The sequence below is a fragment of the Panthera uncia genome, chromosome D2, assembly GCF_023721935.1.
Source record: "Panthera uncia isolate 11264 chromosome D2, Puncia_PCG_1.0, whole genome shotgun sequence".
In the NCBI taxonomy this organism is placed as follows: Eukaryota; Metazoa; Chordata; class Mammalia; order Carnivora; family Felidae; genus Panthera; species Panthera uncia.
Window position 1 is genome coordinate 29,228,403 of NC_064818.1, and position 18,521 is coordinate 29,246,923.

Here is an 18,521-nt window from a genome sequence, read left to right on the forward strand (position 1 = left end):
ATCACAAACACCCTTGACTGACTCGCTCCCATTGTACCAGGAAACTGAATTCCTTTTACTTCTCTGGGCAAGGCATTGCCTTCCACCTGTAGGGGCCAAGGGCTGGCTGCCCCAAGATAGGCCACTTTGGCATGAAAATTATTTTGAATTAAAAAGCATCGCAGCCCAGCAGGTTCAGGAAAAGCTCTTTACGTCCCCCTCAACTGCCTAAAAAGAATGTGGATGGAGAATCGGCTCCAGGAAGACACAGGTAACTAACTACATTATGACATAAACTAAGTATGGCAGACAGGGAGGAACTTAGCAAGGCCTGTTTGATCCAAGTCCTCTTTGTCCCCGAGGCACCCTGAAAACATTTGTTTATCAAACATTTACTCTTTTTCATCTTCCTGTGAATTGCATTTCTTCTCTTTGAAGTCCCAGACCCCTGCCCCCTTGTCCTTAGTTCAGAACGACACCTATATCTCATTTTGCCTGTCTTTGGAATTTTCATGTCTATGTGGGTTCTCTATACGAATGTGATTTTCACCTGTTTATCTGTGTCATGTCAGTTTGATTCTTAGTCTGGCTAGCAGGACCTTGAAGGGGACAGGACCTTCCTGCTCCCCAACACTTCTGCACCCCAGTCTTACTTTCTTCCTTCTAGGGCAGAGCCTGGGGGGCTGGGGCTGGGGCTGGCTCTGGCTTGGTGTCTCTCTCTGGGTGGGGTGTAAAAAAGGGACCTGGACTAGGGTGCCATTCCTACAGTCACCACCAGGGACCCCATCCAGCACTGCCTTGAGCTTGTGACCTCTGGGCCACACATTTAATTACCGAATGCCACAAACGGTTGTCTGACTCCCGAGCCCCAGGCTGAGCTTGGCAATGAAACAGCGATGAGACAAGATGGGGCCATGGGAGACAGATTCTGACCCCAGGCAGAGGAAACGCAGGGAGGGAAGAGGCTGGGTCAGCTCGGGGGCCAAGCTTGCGCTAGGGGTCTCGGACCTGGCCGGAGGATGGATGGGGGAGCGCTTCCCAGAGGAGGGGGGCCCTCGGGGCAAGGTTGGGAACTCCACCGGCCTCAGAGAAGGTGGTTCCCGGAGGCTTGCTGGAAAAAGGCTGGTGGAGATCTGTGACAAAGGTGAACTCGTGGCCCCAGCTCCAAGAGGACCCCTCAGTCCCACCCTGGTTTTGCCGCACCTTCCCAACTAATTTCTGTCCTCCGCCCCACTCAGGCTGAGCGCCTCCACTGCCTTATTCCATTCACGTTTTGCACATTCATCTGCACACTTTTAACACCTTCGCGGTTAGTTCCTGCCCTCTTCGTACAGTCTTCTCTCCTGACAACAGTGGGAAGCACGCATTTCTTTGTACCCCGAATTAGGTACGCCTGGTCTCTCCCCAGCGTCCAACCGTGCACGCTTTCCTACGGCCCCCTCCGCTCACTTCGCACAGGCTTCACCCGAGTTGCACGGGACCCGGTTGGCCTAACCCTTGTCCCCTCCGCTCCCTTTTCCTCGGGTGGGCCCCGGCCTCAGCCCCGCCCCCTGCCCGCCCCCTTCCAGAGGGCGGGGCCGGGGCCTCGCGCCCATTGGCCGCTGGGCCGGCTGGTCCCAGCCGGGGCTGTGATTGCGGCTAGCAGATGTCAGTCCCGGAGCGAGCGCCGGTGGCGGGGCGCGCGGCCCGGCTGGCAGCCGCAGGTGGGGCTGCTCACGGCGAGGGACCTAACTCGGGAGCCCCGGAGCCCCGCAGCCCCGCGGACAGTATCCAGGATGCCCCGCGGGGACTCAGAGCAGGTGCGCTACTGCGCGCGCCTCTCCTACCTCTGGCTCAAGTTCTCGCTGGTCATCTACTCCACGGTGTTCTGGGTGAGTGACCCCACAGGGGTCCTGAGATGGAGGAGGGGTTGCCGACACTCCCTGGATCGCTCCCACGCCGAATCGGGGTTGGGTCCAGACTTGGCTGCTCCAGGGAGGGCGCGGGGAGGGCACGCCTAGTTTCTCGTCTCACTTTCACTGGGAACCAGGAAATTCTGGCACCCGGCTCAGCCTGAATTTCAGCAGCCGGTGGGACCAGAGCGATAGAGACAGTTGACTACAACGAAGGAGCGCTACCTGGCTCACCTGTGTGCACCTGCCCAGAGAGTTGGTTTTCCGCGTCTGTTGCGCATGGGGTGCGCTAGGCCTGGGTTAGCTGGTTGGCCGCGCCCACCCGCCCGGCCAGTGTTAAACTTTGCCTCCCCATCAGCTTGTGGTCCGGATTGGGCGGGAAACCTGGACTCCCCGTCCTGTCCGCACTAGCTTCTTGGAGATGCCTCAGAGCGAGATGCTTCCCCACTGTGCCTCGGTTTCCTTTTTCGGTGGAAGTAGAAGGGGCGTGACTTGTCCTTGGTGAGGAGTGGTTAGGAGGATTCCACCAGACCACGTCTGGGGAGGTCTCCAGCAGCTCCTGGATGCTGGGTAACTTCCCTCAGCCACTGAGTTTTACCTCCTCTTGTGTATTGCTGGGAGGCAGGGTGTTAGTGGTCGGACATGAATCAGGCTTCAAACCCTGCCACTATCACTTTCTGGCTGAGTGATCTTGGGGAAGTTACTTAAACTCCCTAGGCCATAGTTTCTTCATCTGAAAACAGACACAGTAATTATATTTAACTTTTAGGATGGGCGTGGAGATTAAATGAAATAGGCCAAGTTATAGTGCTGAGCCCAGGGACCAGTGAAAAGCTCAAGTGTGAGCCATGATTACTCTTGTGGCCTGGGAAGCTGGGCCCTCCTGGTAAGTTGTCCCCAGAGACTGATTTCTTCATGAAGATTTCAGACTAAGCTGGACCCTCACCTAGAATCGAGGACCTCTTTCTAGAGGCCAGCTTGAACCTTGCCTTTCTAGGATAGTCTCCTGCCCCCCGCCCCCCCCCCCCACACTATGCTACAGGGATTGCAGGGGAGATCGCTCACTCCCATCCCTCCTGAAATATATGCACACCCCATTCTCCTCTTAGGGCCCCTCGCTGGATCTATTCTGCTAGCAGGAACAGCTAGATCTGCCTGATAGCAAACAGGTCTGGCTTTCCACTTGACCCCTCAATGGATATGATGATGCCTGGTGGTCAAGAGATCCAGATTCTAGTCTTGTTCTGTTATTGACTCACTGGGAGATCTTAGGCAAGTCACTTCCTTGTTTGGGGTCTCAGCTGTTCAATACTTGCCTGTCTGGAGGACGAGGCTCAGCCCAATTCCCAATCTGGTTCCCTGGTTCTAGGTAATGTGGAAGAGAGATGAGCAGTACATTTGGGGGCCAGAGGATGGAGCAGAGGAAGGTAGAAGCTCCAGGGAGGCAGAAGGTTGTATGTGGGATTGGGGTGGGGGTCATTCTCTCCCAAAGGTGCATCAGCACCAACCAGAGGTTTTTAAAAACTCTACGGATACCTGGGCCATGGCACAGATATTTATTTAAACTTATTTAAGCTCCCCAGGTAATTCTGATTTGTAGTCAGGGTTATAAACTGCGGGGCCAGATGGTCTCATAGGCCCCTTGGTTCTGATTCTTGGATTCTTTGCCTGCTCCTTGCTTGTCAGGCCACAGGAGCTCTACTCTCTGAAGGTCACATTTGAGAGAAGGCTAAGGTTGATGGTGGGGGGGAGGTGGGAAGATCAGAAGCCAGAAGGTGGGGACTGTGTTTCTGGCTTCACTGCCACCCTCCCGATGTAATCATTGACCAGTCTCTTACTCTTAACCTCCTTTGCACCTCCATGTTCCTATCTATAAAATGGGCAATTGATACCCTGCCCCACACCTCATTGGATTGTTTTTAGGATTCGTGATATGGGAGATAGTGACATGTGGGTGTGACTAGTGCTGTACAAAAGAAAGTTACACAGGTACAACTGAACTCGAATTTTCTTTAAAAAAATTTTTTTTAATGTTTATTTTTGAGAGAGAGAGAGAGTGCAAGCAGGGGAGGGGCAGAGAGAGAGGGAGACACAGAATCCCAAGCAGGCTCCAGGCTCTGAGCTGTCAGCACAGAGCCCAACGCAGGGCTGGAACTCAACAAGCTGCAAGCTCATGACCTGGACCAAAGTCAGATGCTTAACCAACTGAGCCACCCAGGCGCTCCAGAACTCGAATTTTCAAGCCTTGTTCTGTCTCTGTCCCTGTAGCCTGGAGAGAAGACCACTCAATGGCCCTTGCTTTGCTTCTCTTGGGGCCAGCTGGGACTCAGAACTCAGAATCTTTCCTCTCTAGTCAACTGAGATTGCCTTACTAAATCCTTGACTTCCCATTCCTGGAAGTGTTTCTGCTTAAAAACCTCCCCCACCCATGCCAAGGTCAGCCACCTGCAGGCTCTGCCAGGGCAGCTCCAGGTGCCAGATTTTCTCTGCAGGGCGGAGGCCAGTGTGAGTGAGTAATTTGTCCTAGACTGGCCTTGCTGTTAATCGGAGACCCATTTAGGAAGGCCCATTAGCTCTGGTACCATCCCTTGGGATGTGGGTGGGGTCAGGGGTTACTTGTTTTATAAGCTCAAAGTAGTAACACTTTCAACTCAGTCTTTAGGTCTAGAAGGGACCATAAGTTTCACCAGAGGCAGGCACCTTCTGTAAGACTTTTTGCTTTAGAACTTATTATCAGATAAGAAATGCAAGGGCACTGTGCAAAATTTTATACTATCAAAGAGCAGTCATTGGTGATAAGCCTCTCTCCCGCCCCTCTCCCCTGTTCTGCCCTGGTCAGTTTCCTGTCACTTTCTTCTAAGATAATACTCTAGCCATGGGATGCCCTAGGCATGAACATGTGCATGTATTATATATTCTTTTTCCCCGGTACAAGGTAGCACATTATACACGGTTTTGCCCTTCCCTTCTCACTTAAATTGAAGTCTATGCGAATTCGGGAGCGAATTTGGGAGTGGTTGCCTCATTTGGTCTGATGACGAGATAGAATTCACTGTAGGCTGTGCCCAAACTCATTCAATCAGTTCTCAGCTGGGGAACTCGGGGTGTTTCCAATCTTTGGTTACTGCAAACAGCAGTGCAATGAGCAGCTTTGAATGTGTCATTTTGCACCCGTGTGTGTCTATCTGCAGGGTAGTTTCTAGAAGGAGAACTGGCCTGAGGTATATGTGAACGTACAATCGACGTACAGAAATGCACCGATGATAAGTGGACACAGCCTGATGGATTTTTACTAAGTGAACACACATGTATCATCAGCCCCCAGGTCAACCGCTAGAACCGGAAGCAGAAGCCAGAAGCCCCTCACTTGCTCCCACCCCCGTCACCACCCCTTCCCTCCGGCGGTAATCACAGTCAGAATATCAAATAGCCTAGAACCGCTTTGCCTGTTTTTGTATGTGTGTTTAAAATTTTGATGTTTGTTAAATTGCCCTAGAGTTCATACCAATTATGGTGTTATCTACGATATTACTTTAAACTGACTCACTTTTTAATGTTAAAATTTTTTCCAAAGGAGGCTTTATGTATGTCATCACTGCCAATGGGAAACCAAAATGCATCATCAAAAATAGCATGTAACTGTAATGGTAAATAGTGCAGGGAAAACAAAACGTTATTAAATCCTGGCTGGGTATTTCGGGTGATGTAGGCTGTGGACCTGAGTTCTGTGTTCAAAAGGCAGGCTGGCAAGTGTTTGAGAGGCGGAAAGACAAACTGACACCAAGACAGATTTGCTCCTGGATGCGGCGGGCAGGATGGGAAGGGCAGTGACCCATGAAGACGTTTCTCAGCCTATGAGTCAAGGTGAATATGACCTTGATCACTTACAGGAGCTCCTGTCCCACACCTGGGGTCCCCCTTGTTTTCAGATGGGGACCTCGGGGCCCAGGGCATGTTTCAGGGTCCCTCCGCAAAGCTGGTGTGAGTCCCCACATCTCTATATCCCCAGTTCAGTGCTCCTTCCTGTAGGTCTCTGAGCATGTCTCCGTGAGGAATGAGCTCACCCAGAGGCACTTTGGAGCCTCCTCTTCCGACCATGCAGTGTGAATCATTCTGACACATGTGCCCTCAACCCACTGGGGACACATCTCTAATTTTAGCGTTGACCACAGGGTATCCTAGAGATCCATTTACACGACTGTTTTTCCTTGTTGGACTGTGGGCTCGTAGAGGTCAGGGACGCAGCTCATTCATATCCTTTTCCGTATGCTGGTCTTGGGGCTGGGGACACAGGAAGTGCTCGGGAAAAGCTTGTTGCATTAAGGTGGTCAGGTCCGAACTTGTGTCTTGTAAGGACCTGAGGTGAGGGCACCTGGATCAGGGGCTGAGCTGGGTGTGTAGCCAGCGGTGGTCAGAATTGCTGAGGCTTTGAATCTGCAGAGTGGGCTGGGCTGATCATGGAGACACGGGCCATCTAGAAAGCATGAGCCTGTTGCCTTGACAATGCGGTAGAATTTCCAGTCGGGTACAAAAGGGTGTCAGGGCTGGGGAATGTTGACTAACCAGGAAGAAAAGGAGTTGGGGGGTGAGTGGGAAGGAAGTGGGCATGGCTAAGTGGGGGAGGTAAGAAGTGCCACGGGCAGTATTAATTCTTTGCCTTCTCCAAGGATGGACGCCGTTATCATAGCTTGGCTTGTGATTCTTTATATTTCCTATAGTTTTTTTTTTAATTTTTTTTCCTGTTTTTTAATGTTTATTTATTTTTGACAGAGAAAGAGAGAGAGAGAGAGAGAGAGACACAGAGCATGAGCGGGGGAGGGGCAGAGAGAGAGAGGGAGACACAGAATCCGAAGCAGGCTCCAGGCTCCAAGCTGTCAGCACAGAGCCCGAGGCGGGGCTCGAACTCACAAACCGCGAGATCATGACCTGAGCCGAAGTCGGATGCTCAGCTGACTGAGCCACCCAGGCGCCCCTATATTTCCTATAGTTTAATGTTTGAGAGTGTGGACTCTATATCAGGCTGCATGGGTTCAAATCCCAATTCTAGCATTTATAATTTGAGTGACTTGGGCACTAATTTCTATGTGCCTCAATTGCTTTATCTGTAAAATGGGTGATAGTAGAGAGTTGCTGGGACCATGAAATGGATGAATATGTAGGAAGAGCTTAGAACAATGCCTGGCATGTGATAAACATGATGTCAACTACTTAAGGATTAGCCAATCTTTTCCCATCTCTGTTTTCTTAGGTACTCAAAAGCCAAAGACTGAGCATAGAAGGGTCCTTAAAGGCACCTCTAGAGTGAGCGTTTCACTTTACTGAGGAAAACAGGGGCATAGAGAGAGGAAGTAGGTTGCTTTAGACCCCATAGCAAGTTCGTGACAGACCAAGAACAGGACCGGAGTTGCCTGATTGAAGTTTCTTCATTGGGTCACCATGACCTTCACCAGCCACCCCCTTCCCCCCCAAAACCCGTGGTCTCCCCCTGCTGTCAGGGCTCGGGGTGTGGGTGGAGGGTAGCATTTCTGGAAGGAGCCGTGTACCTGGCCTCCCAGTTATGCACTAGATGAAGCCAGATGAAAAAAAAAGTAGATTTAGTTTCCAGCAGGAATTTCCAACTTTGGAAAAGAGCCTTATTGTTTTTGTGAAAATAATATGTGCATATAGTTAAAAACCTTTCAGGCAATTCAGGTAAGTGCACCGAAGACAGTAAAAGTCACCTTTGTTCTGTCACTGGGAGAGAACCACTGTTACGTGCTGGCAAACACTCATCTGGACATCTCCTTGTACGCATGTGTACCTACTTTATTTCCTGAATTATTACTTATCATTGTGCTTGAATCCTCAGGCAGGTCCATTTTCCTCTTGTTCTAGGCAAGCATTTCAAAGAGAAAATAGTGAAATTCAAGCAGAAAGTGACTTCACCCTGGAGAAGCAGCCACCATGCCTAAGAGGCTGTCAGAGAAGACCCGGAAGCAATGGGACTGGGGTCCCCTCCCCCAGCCTGGCCGAGGGGCCTTAAAAATCCAGAGAATCAAGAAAGCAGACCTGGAAGGGATTTGGAGAGCCTTCCAATGCACTCCTTTTACCGATGAGCAAACTAAGGCCTCGAGAAAGTTCCTTTGCTCTTAGCTCAGGCTTCTGTGCACCAGCCCTTCTCTCGCTGTAGGAGAGGCATTGTTTTAAATTGGGGGACTGGACTGGGACCTCGCCATCTTTGGTTGTTTGTTCCTGAGAAGCTGAGAAGCAGGAGTAACCACCCGCCCTCCTTCGTGCCCCTGCCTGGCGCCTCTTCTCTCCAGGTGACTCACAATGCCAACCTGGGGTGGGGCTCAGAGTAAACCAGATAAGAGACTGATAATGAAATTTCTGTACCCAACTGGCTCAACAGACAGGGGAAAGATGTCTTCTGGGTTAGCCCAGGACACACAAGATTGCGAAGATTAACCTTTTCCAGAGAGAACCTGTGGCTGTGAGTGGGTTTGAACCTCCATCTTAGTGGCAGGTGGGAGAGTCTGGTCCTGACCTGCCATTCTCTCCAGGGTGAAGAAGGTTCTTTGCTTATTCGGTCAACAAATAGTTACTTGATGCCTAGTGTCTATGCCAGGCACTGTGATGTTTACTGGAAAACAGCTATGAACAAGACAGACTTAGTCCAGGCCTTGGAAGACAGACAAACCAGTAAATAAGTGTAGCTTGTGACTGGTACTAAAAAGGAAATTAGGGAGCAAGTGGGGGGAGATGGGAGTTCCTACTTGGGATGGTATGGTCAAGGAAGGCCTTTGTGAGGAGCTGACATTTCAGCTGACGCCCAAGGAATGAGATGGAGCCAGCCATAGAAAAGGCCTATAGAGAACGTCGCCGACAGAGGGAGTAGTATGCACAAAGGCCCTGAGGTAGGCAAGTATGGCTGAAGCAGATGGGGAAGCTTAAGAAGGGCCATGTTGTGAGTGGAGAGGGTGGCTCCTGGTTCTCTAAGGAGTATGGGGTCTGAGTGACTGAAAGGGAGGTTTCATTGTCAGGACCCAATGGCAGGGCCAGTTGGAGACAGATCAAGTGCTCGTTCTGCTGTGTGACCCTAGCTAGAGAGGACTGACTCTCTGAGCCTCTAGACTTCTCATCTGTGGATACCCGAGAGGCCTTGGGGAGGCTTCTGCAAGAGGAGAGATGCCAAGGCACCATGCACACTGTCGGGCCTGGTGTCTACTGGGGCCTTGCAGAGCTCAGGGGGGCTGGGATAGAAGATGTGAGAACTTCCGGAGTCTGTCTTATTAGAGGAGGCCACTTCCTGCTGGTGATGCGCTGTCTGCTTAGAGCAGATGGACCTGGCCATACTCTTCGGTGGAGAAGTCTAACCCCTTGGGAGTGCAGATGGCCTTTTACAGGAACCCGGTCCTTCCCACCCCTTAGTTCTTGGGCTGTAGTGGTGTACCTATCGGCAGAAGCTGTGTGCCACCTGATGGGCACGTGGGTCCAGGCAGGCCGTCATAGAAGTGTCCCGCAAGGCTGAGAGCTGGACAAGTGGGGCTGGGAGAAGCACTTCCAGGAGCCCAGGTGCAGGGCGTTCCTCCGCCCGGGAATGTCAGGCAGGTGGCAGATAGAACTCAGGTTCACAGCCTATATAAACCACACTACCCAGCTAGGATTTAATAAAGTCCCCCAACAACTCCTGTCTTCATCTTTTTTCTGCCCTGATCATGAGTCCCCCACTCTTGGGGATGGAAAGAGTCAAGTGGCCACTGCCACCCCTTTGGGAGCCCAACTGTTTGTCCACCCCTAAGTGTCCCCGCCAGAGCCTCCTGGGAGCCGCTGGCCGGCCCCGCCCCCATCACAGGCTGTCTGCAGCTGCCCTGAGCTCTCTGCTAGGACTCCATGAGTGACAGCCTCTCAAGGGACACGGACAGTGCTGGCTCATCTCTCCCCCCAGCCCAGCGCAGGGCCAGCCAAACAGTGAGCCTGGGCCAGAGGCTGGGCAGAACCAAGTCAGAGGCCTGAGTTCCAGGCGGCTGCCTGAGTTCTCTCTGGCCCTGCAGGGACCAGCCTTCCCTGCTGCACACAAGGCCACACATCAGACCTCTGTCCCCGGGCACAGCAGCAGTCCCGTTTACGGTGTGGACACCGGTACCCCAGATGGAAAGGGTAATACCGAGTGAAATCACCGACTGGTGCCCATCGTCCCCCCTGAATGCTCAATGGAGGTTGTCCCATTGGCCGCAGAGTTTTAGCACCAGAAGCCGTTGCTGTGTGGTCTGGTGTATTTCCTCCCCTTTGAAAGGCAGGGGTTGCATCAGATGCCCTCCACGGTCCTTGGAAGTTTGGCCCAAATGGCAGTCCAAGTCACCTTCTAACTGCCAAGTAACAGGTGACACTCCTGTTCTGAAAGTCTGTAAGAGAATCCTAAATGTTTTACAGCCCCGCTTGGCAATTTCGATTAAACTGCTTTTACAACCAGGAAGTCCTTCCTGAGAGCTAACTCACATTCCTTTCCCCTGTTTTCCCCTCTTTCCATCAGGGCTTTCCTTGAAGACCGAAATCCCCTAAGAAAGCAGATGTAGAGCCCAGCCATTGGCCTGTGGGGCAGGCAGGGACCTGGAGGGGGCGGGGCCGAGGGAGGGGCAGGGCCAAAGGCCTCACCCCAAGCCGGCCTTGCTCCTCCCCCAAACCCTATCCGGGTCTTCTCAGGCTTCATTCAGCACAGCCCACTAGAAGGGAAAGAGATTTTGTCTGCTCAGTTGGGCATCTCCCTAGTGAGACCGCCTGGTGCAGCCGAAAGAAGGGGCTTGTGTTTTGTTTCCACAAATCACAAGTTCCCCGGGACTGCCGTAACAACTGGGTGGCTTACGGCAACAGAAATGTGTGCTCTCGCCATCCTGGAGGTCTGAAGTCTAAATCCAGCGTGTTACAAGGCTCCTCTACCTCCAGAGGCTGTGGGGGAAATCCTTCCCCGCCTCTACAGGCTTCTGGTGGCTTGCCTGCCTCTGCCTCCACTTTTACGTGGTCTTTCCCTCTGTGCCTGTGTCTTTCTTCTGTCTCGAAGCTCCCTCTGCCTTTTCTTGCAAGGACGCTTGTCATTCGACTTAAGGCACACCCAGGTGATCAGGATGGTTTCATCTCAAGATTCAGAACCTAATTATACCTGCCAGGACCCCTTTTCCAAATAAGGTTACGTTCACAAACATGAACCTATCTTGTTTGGGGAGGGGGCATTCAATCCACAGCAGAGCTCAGTGGTCAGAGTCAGAAATGGAGTCCCCATCCTTTCACTAACTAAAATCACCATGACCCCAACCAAGTACATCGCGCCTATCTGGAATTGTTTCCCCATCTGGAAAATGGGGCTAGGCCACCCCCTGCCACATCTCTCCTCCTGGGGACAGAGCTGCAGGTCAGCGAGATCGCAACCGGTGTTCCAACATGATGCCCGGGTGTCAGTAGTTCTCAAGCTGAGGACATAATTTAAGGGGGGAAAAAATCATAGCTCGACTCCCCAAGTGTGAATTCCCGACTCAGAAAGACCTCTCAAGTCTGGTTCTATAGAAACTTCTTTAAGTTACAAAGTTAACTACAGAGAAGGGTTACCTTTAGAACAGATAAAAGAACGTTGTAAAGATAACCAAAAGGAAAACAAAATTCTAGAGCTCAGCGACCACCCCCCACTCCCTGGGCACATCCCAGTCCCCTGGAGAAGCCTGGCCTCCCAGGTGATCTCCCACATCCCCTAGCTCTCCCTTCACCATTTGAAGCAGCAAGCCTCTCCCGCGTGGTGCGCTAACTTCCCAGACGCTGTCCAGATGGTCCAGGAGGCTGGGGAAGGCTCAGCGCGTCACTCTGGATTCACACGGAGAGAGTGTTGGCTTGGAAACCTAGCTGGTTTCATCAGAATTCCCTCGCGGGCACCATCAGAGCGGCATCTTCCACGCCAACCTGCATGCTTGAATCACCTGGGGAGGTTTAAAAAGGATAGGTGCCTGGGTCCCCCCCATACCCACTGCATCAACTCTGAAGATGGGGCCTGGTGTGTACTCGTAAAATCCTCCAGGATCAGAAGCCTCCAGACACAGTCAATGAGGCCCACTGATCGACAAGGTCCTTTTGACCTCAGGAAGTGACCCAGGCTCAGAATTCGGCACCAGCCCCAGAAGCCAGCACCCGACTCCACTCGAGCAGGGGATTTGGCCCCTGTCTGCAGTGGGAGGGCCTGGGGGCTGGCCTCTGCCCTCTGCCAAGCACACTGCACCCAGCACAGCACCCAGCTCACTGTGGGTGCGCAGGAACTGACTGTGGGACCCCAAGCACCTCTGTGGCCCCACTGTGTTGCAACCAGCACAGCCCATCCCTTGGTAAGGGACAGGAAGGAGCACAGAAAGCCGATGTGACTTGTCCAAGGCCACACATGGCATCCTGGGAGGGGCTTCCAGCAGTGGGGAGAGTAGGTGGTTCCGGCTCTCCCAGCAGGAAGGAGGAGGGCTCTGAGCCCCCGGAGTCCTGACCAGGCCAAAGCTGTTTCCCTTCTACCCTCCAAGCAAATGTTTATTTCCTGCAGGCCAAGATGCAAATGCCTGCGTTGATGAGAAAGTCCCCTTTGGGAAAAACGAAAGAAAACACAGCAGGCACTTTTCCACAGTGAAATAGTCTGGTGGGGAAGGGGGGCGATTTGCAAATGGTAGGTTGTGCCGGTCACTTCCCTCATGGGGGCCTGAGTCTCCTCAGCTCTAGAACGGGACAAGTGCCCCTGTCTGCCAGGCTCACAGCAGTTGTTCTGAAGATCCAAAGAGGTGAAACAGTGTTGGTGAGGCAGGGCGCATGATGGCACCCCTCCCTCTGGGCCACATCCCGTGAGCGCAGGGCTCCTGCCCAGGGACGCCTGCTCCGGGCACCTGTGCTGATGCCCGGTGCACGAGACGCTCTGCTCGGAGCCCAGTGGGCACCGCCCCACCTGCTAGGCCCCTGTGGGAGGTACAACGGTGTCCGCTTCCCACCGACAAGGAATCTGAAGCACAGAGAGTCGAGGGTAACGTGTCCGTGGTCATGCAGCCAATCAGACTCTCTCCTCTCCCATCCATCGAGAAGCGCTCTTCCCCCAATGTGCTGCCTCCAGGCCCAGGCTTTGCAGAGGGGGTGTCTGACCTCCACGTCCAGGCCCAGCAGTCACCCTCTGCAGGGACCCGCCCTCCCTCCTGTGGGCTCCCTTCTGCACTCCTCTCTGCCCGGCCCCCTCCTGGTCCTTCAGGCCCCTTTCCTACCTCCTCAAGGTTATCCCCGAAGCTCCTCTACAGTCCAGGCCATCCAGTGGGACAGGAAACCACACATCACTTCTGGCTGTGTCTGCGGGAGGTCAGCTCCATCTCTGTCAAGGGCTGACCCTCTAGGTGGAAAAATGACACCTTAGTCTTCTCTGTTTCCCCCCTCGGGGCCCAGGCCAGAGAGGACATCTGGTGCGACTTGCTCTTTTCAAAGGGGAGGAAATACACCAGACCACACAGCAACGGCTTCTGGTGCTAAAACTCTGCTGCCAATGGGACAATCTCCATTGAGCGTTCAGGGGGGACGATGGGCACCAGTCGGTGATTTCACTCGGTATTACCCTTTCCATCTGGGGTACCGGTGTCCACACCGTAAACGGGACTGCTGCTGTGCCCGGGGGCAGAGGCCTGATGTGTGGCCTTGTGTGTAGCAGGGAAGGCTGGTCCCTGCAGGGCCAGAGAGAACTCAGGCAGCCGCCTGGAACTCAGGCCTCTGACTTGGTTCTGCCCAGCCTCTGGCCCAGGCTCACTGTTTGGCTGGCCCTGCGCTGGGCTGGGGGGAGAGATGAGCCAGCACTGTCCGTGTCCCTTGAGAGGCTGTCACTCATGGAGTCCTAGCAGAGAGCTCAGGGCAGCTGCAGACAGCCTGTGATGGGGGCGGGGCCGGCCAGCGGCTCCCAGGAGGCTCTGGCGGGGACACTTAGGGGTGGACAAACAGTTGGGCTCCCATAGGGGTGGCAGTGGCCACTTGACTCTTTCCATCCCCAAGAGTGGGGGACTCATGATCAGGGCAGAAAGAAGATGAAGACAGGGGTTGTTCAGCGACCTACAGTCCCTGTGGTAGGAGTAGGGCCTGTTTCTGTCTTCTGTCTCCACTGTGGTCTCCTCTGGTGCTGGCCTCTCTTAGAACTAAACTTTCCTTTTTGCAGTCGGGAAGTCCCCCCATGCTGCCCGCTGTCTAATCTGGTCATCTCTTCTGGATCCTACTGTTTTGTCTTTTTAAAGCTAACAATCGGGGCTCCTGGGTGGCTCGGTTGGTTGAGTGCCCCACTCTTGATTTAGGCTCAGGTCATGATTGGTTATGGAAGTGCAGGAAGGCAGAAATGGAGCTGGCATCACTATCCTTCAGTGTCCATCCCTGTCCTTTTAACTTTTGCATCGGGAGAGGGTAGGCCAGGGCGTGAGAACTCTTTCCTGACAAGAGAGGCCAGCTTGTGGTGGCGAGAGCACTGGCTTGGGAGTCTGGAGACCCGGGTCACAGCTGCCGTCCAGCGGCTAATATGCTGTGCGACCTCATGGGAGTGATAACCTCTCTGTGGGCCTCAGATTCCCATCTGCAAAATAAGGCGGTTCGGCCAGAACAGCATCCATCTGCTTATTCCTGGTGGTTCACAAGAGGTTTTTAGGTGGTCCCTGGGGGAACATTTTGAAGTGTAATATGTGCGTAAGAAAATAATTTGTATCTCAAGTCTATGATTTCATGCATGTCGGTAGGTTAGGTCAGGATCGTGTTTATTTTAATAAGAAACGGCAGTTGTTTGAAAGAAATATAGTAGGTACCTCCTGGTCAGGTGAAGGCACTTAACACGGTCTTTGTATCTGCTGACTTTTAAAGAAAAAATGGGGGTTCTCATGTTGTGTTATAGCACCTTACAGTTTACAGAGGAGTTTCTCTTTCTCCTGGGGTCCTCTGAGCGACCGTTGGTGTTAGCATTCCTGTTTAGCGCTCAGAGAGGGAAGTGGCCTGTCCAAGGTCACACAGCTCCTGAGTGGCCGAGGGCCTCCGGCTGGCTGCACTCTTTGCCGGGTGGCCCCAGGCCAGCCTCATCGAGTGGTGAGCGACCTTCACCTCCTCCCTCAGCTGGCAGTTGGAGCGCCAGGATTGCGTCGCGATGGTTCGTTGTGTGTGTTCTCTGGTCCTAATTTTTTTCAAGCAGGGGAGGAGGAACTGAAGGTGAAGAGTGACCCCCTTCTCCCTTCCTCCAGGCCTCTCTTCCTACATAGGCAGGAGCTTGTCCCGGAGCCCACGGGGGCCTGTTTTCTAGTCAGCTTTCTTGGAGGGATAATAGGTAGGTTCCTGTTATAGCCTATATTTAGCTCTGGTTAGCAGTTACTGATACATTTGGTTAGGGCATTCATTCCAGGCCAGAGAAGGCTCTTGCCCGCTTTCTCAACGGTTTATAGTGAAAAGATTAAAACATTAGAGATGGTGAAAGAACGATACAAAGAACTGCATTAAAAATAATCAGGCTACAGCACCACAGTTCGTGCATTGCATCAAATCTCATTTTGGCAAAAAAAAAAAAAAAAAAAAAAAAAAAGTTTCCCGGTGCACCTGAAACATGAGGGTAAGTACCTCTGAATCCCTGAAGGTTGTATGTTCTGGAATCCCGGCAGGACGATCGTGAGTTACTTGCCCGCCCCATCCACCAAGACCTACTGGGGCCTTGCTCTCTGCTTGTTTAGGGAAATTCACAACGCAGCTAGGGCAAGGCTTGCTGGGCCTGGGTAGTGATGTGGAATGCAGGGGTGGAGGGGGCCTGCGTGAGCCCTCTTCCTGTTGGAAGCCGTGCTGGGGACTCCCTGAGCGTTCACCCTTAATCACCAGCTGCACATGCTGGGCCCTGCGCCAGGCACTGGGGGAGGGGCTCCAAGTTGCTGCAAACCCCGGGGCTGGCTGTCCACAGTCCGCTTGGGCAGACCCGACATGCCCTGGCGTTGCTACATCACGGGGCACTCCGCAAACAACCAGTGCGTACAGCAGGTTTTCAGGAAGTCCGCGTGCCCAGGGGCATGTAGGGTGCCCTCTTTTGTTCCCTGGTTCTGATGCCTGGGGCGTGGTTGGGTGGGGTCAGGAGAGGCCCTTTCTCCCTTGCAAGCTGGAGAACCCTGGTTGCTAGAGAAGCCTCAAATCAGTAGTCACACAATCAAGTTGTGAAAGGGGAAATGAACTTAAACATTTATTTATTTATTTTGAAGTTTACTTACTTATTTTTTAGAGAGATCGAGAGCAAGAGCGAGAGCGAGAGAGAGAGAGAGAGAGAGAGCATGAGCCGGGGAGGGGCAGACAGAGGGAGACACAGAATCTGAAGCAGGCTCCAGGCTCTGAGCTCTCAGAACGCAGGGCTCGAACTCAAAAACTGAGAGACCTTGACCTGGACGAAGGCGGATGCTCAACCGACTGAGCCATCCAGCCACCCCACCCCCCGCCCCAATTTTTTTAAACCCACAGAAAAGTTGAAAGAGTTTCAAGAACACCTGCATGCCTTTGGTTACCAATCGTTAACATCTTGTCTTAACATTTCTCTCTCTCTCCCTCATCTCTCTCTCTCTCTCTCCGTGCAATGCTTTTTTGCCAACCCAGCTGAAAGGAAGCTGCAGCCTTGTGACCTCACTCTTAGATACTCCAGCGTTCAGCTTTCCAAAAAAGGCATTCTCCCACACGCTGCCACTCTCCATCTGAAAAAAAAAATCACTGTAAAATAAAACCTCATCTAATCTGCGGGTCATATCCACAAATGTCCCAGTTCCTCAAATGTCCTTTGGGACAGATATTTGACTCGACCAGGATGCACTCAAGGTTCACATATTATCTTGGCTGTGGCGTGTCTCTGGAATCCCCCAATCTAGTTCAACCCCACTGCTTTTGATTTTTTGATGCCTTCCAGGCTGGTGATCTGCAGAACACCAGCGTTCTGGATTCGTTTCACAGGTTCCTTGTCGTTGGGCTCAGGCCACACACATTTCCCGTATAAGCGCCGCACAGGGGATGTGGCAGAAGGTCCGGGATGCTGCGTTCAGAGGCATATGATGTCTGGCCGCCGCACTGCCAGCCGTGCCAAGCCAGACCGCCAGCCCCCCTCTATTGCTAACGCGCATTTCCCCCTCGATGGCAAATGGGCCATGTGAATGTTCTGTTCGGTGAGAGAACTTCTGAAAGCAAATCTGAGCATGTGACTCCTCGTTTAAGTTATTTCAGCTATTTCCCTATTGCAACTTCAAAATCTATCTTGAGTCTGCCTGCTTCTCGCCACCTCCCCCTGCCCACCGTGGTCCCGGCCACTGCCGCCTGGCATCTGGGTGACTGCAGGAGATTCCTGACTGTTCTCCCTCTGCACCTCCACCCCTCCCCCCACTCCCCCCAACCCCCACCCCTACCTACCCTGTCTCTTCCCAGCCCAGCAGTCAGTTAGAGTAACTCATTTATTTTTTATTTTTTATTTTTTATTTTTTTTTCAACGTTTTTAAATTATTTTTGGGACAGAGAGAGACAGAGCATGAACGGGGGAGGGGCAGAGAGAGAGGGAGACACAGAATCGGAAACAGGCTCCAGGCTCCGGGCCATCAGCCCAGAGCCTGACTCGGGGCTCGAACTCACGGACCGTGAGATGGTGACCTGGCTGAAGTCGGACGCTTAACCGACTGCGCCACCCAGGCGCCCCTAGAGTAACTCATTTAAAAATCAAAGTCAGGGAGTGCCTGCGTGGCTCAGACTCAGAGCCCCACATCTGGCTCTCTCCTGTCAGCACAGGGTCAGCTTTGGATCTTCTGTCCCCACCTCTCTCTGCCCCTCCTCCCCCTCACTCCCCCCATCTCAAAAATAAATAATCATTCAACAAAAAAATCAAAGTCAGTCAGACCTTCCTCTAGAAACCTGTGTGCCTCCCACCTACTCAGAGCAAGTCAGAGTCCTCTTAGGGGCTTCAAAGGCTCCCTGCAGCTGCTTTGCCCCACCCCTGCCCTCTGACCTCCTCTCCCACACTCTCCCCCTCTGTCACCCAGTAGCTGCTCTTCTGTGAGCACGGGAGCATATTCCAAGGTGTTGGTAGCTGCTTGACCATTCATCCATACATCCCCATGGATGGTAGAGAGCCCTCCACCTATGTCAAGTCTTTGCTCAAATGTCACTTTCCCTGACTAAGCTATTTAAACTGCAGTCTCCCCCTTCCCTCCCCCCCCCCCCCCCCCCCCCCAGCCTCCCTGGCCTTTCCTGTTTTCTTCTCCATAGCACTTATAACCATGGCATACTGCGTTTTTCTTATTTGTCTCTCCCCAGCTAGAATGTGAACCCCCGCCCCCAAGAGCGGGGACTTTTGTGTTTGGGTCGCTGCTATAGCTGTGTCCCCCACCGCCTCTCGTTCCCCAAATAGCTGCTCTCAGAGTGTGCGCCTCCAGCCATCCTTGCGGGGACCCTTTCTAGGGGTCCGCGAAGTCAGAACCATTTTTATAGTGACGCTGAGATGTTGCTGGCCTCCCACACCTTCATCCTGGGGGGTGTTCCGCGGAGCGTTTCAGGGCACAGTGTGGTGACGTGGCGGCGGACTGAGTGGGGAGCAGCCGTCTTCCCATCAGCCCCCGTTGTTTGCAAAAATGTAAAGCGCGTGCCCCTCTTCTCCCTCCGTGGTTT

General features: G+C 53.0%; 1 protein-coding gene across 1 annotated transcript in view; it reads left to right on the plus strand.

Annotated features, from left to right (window-relative positions):
- Positions 1 to 1,602: 1,602 nt before the first annotated feature.
- Positions 1,603 to 18,521, plus strand: part of TSPAN15 (tetraspanin 15) — a 49,989-nt gene continuing 33,070 nt past the window's right edge. The window contains exon 1 of the mRNA XM_049645169.1: positions 1,603 to 1,850. Within this exon, the coding sequence (XP_049501126.1) occupies positions 1,755 to 1,850 (96 nt within the window). The 5' untranslated portion in view covers positions 1,603 to 1,754. The remainder of the gene's footprint in view (positions 1,851 to 18,521) is intronic.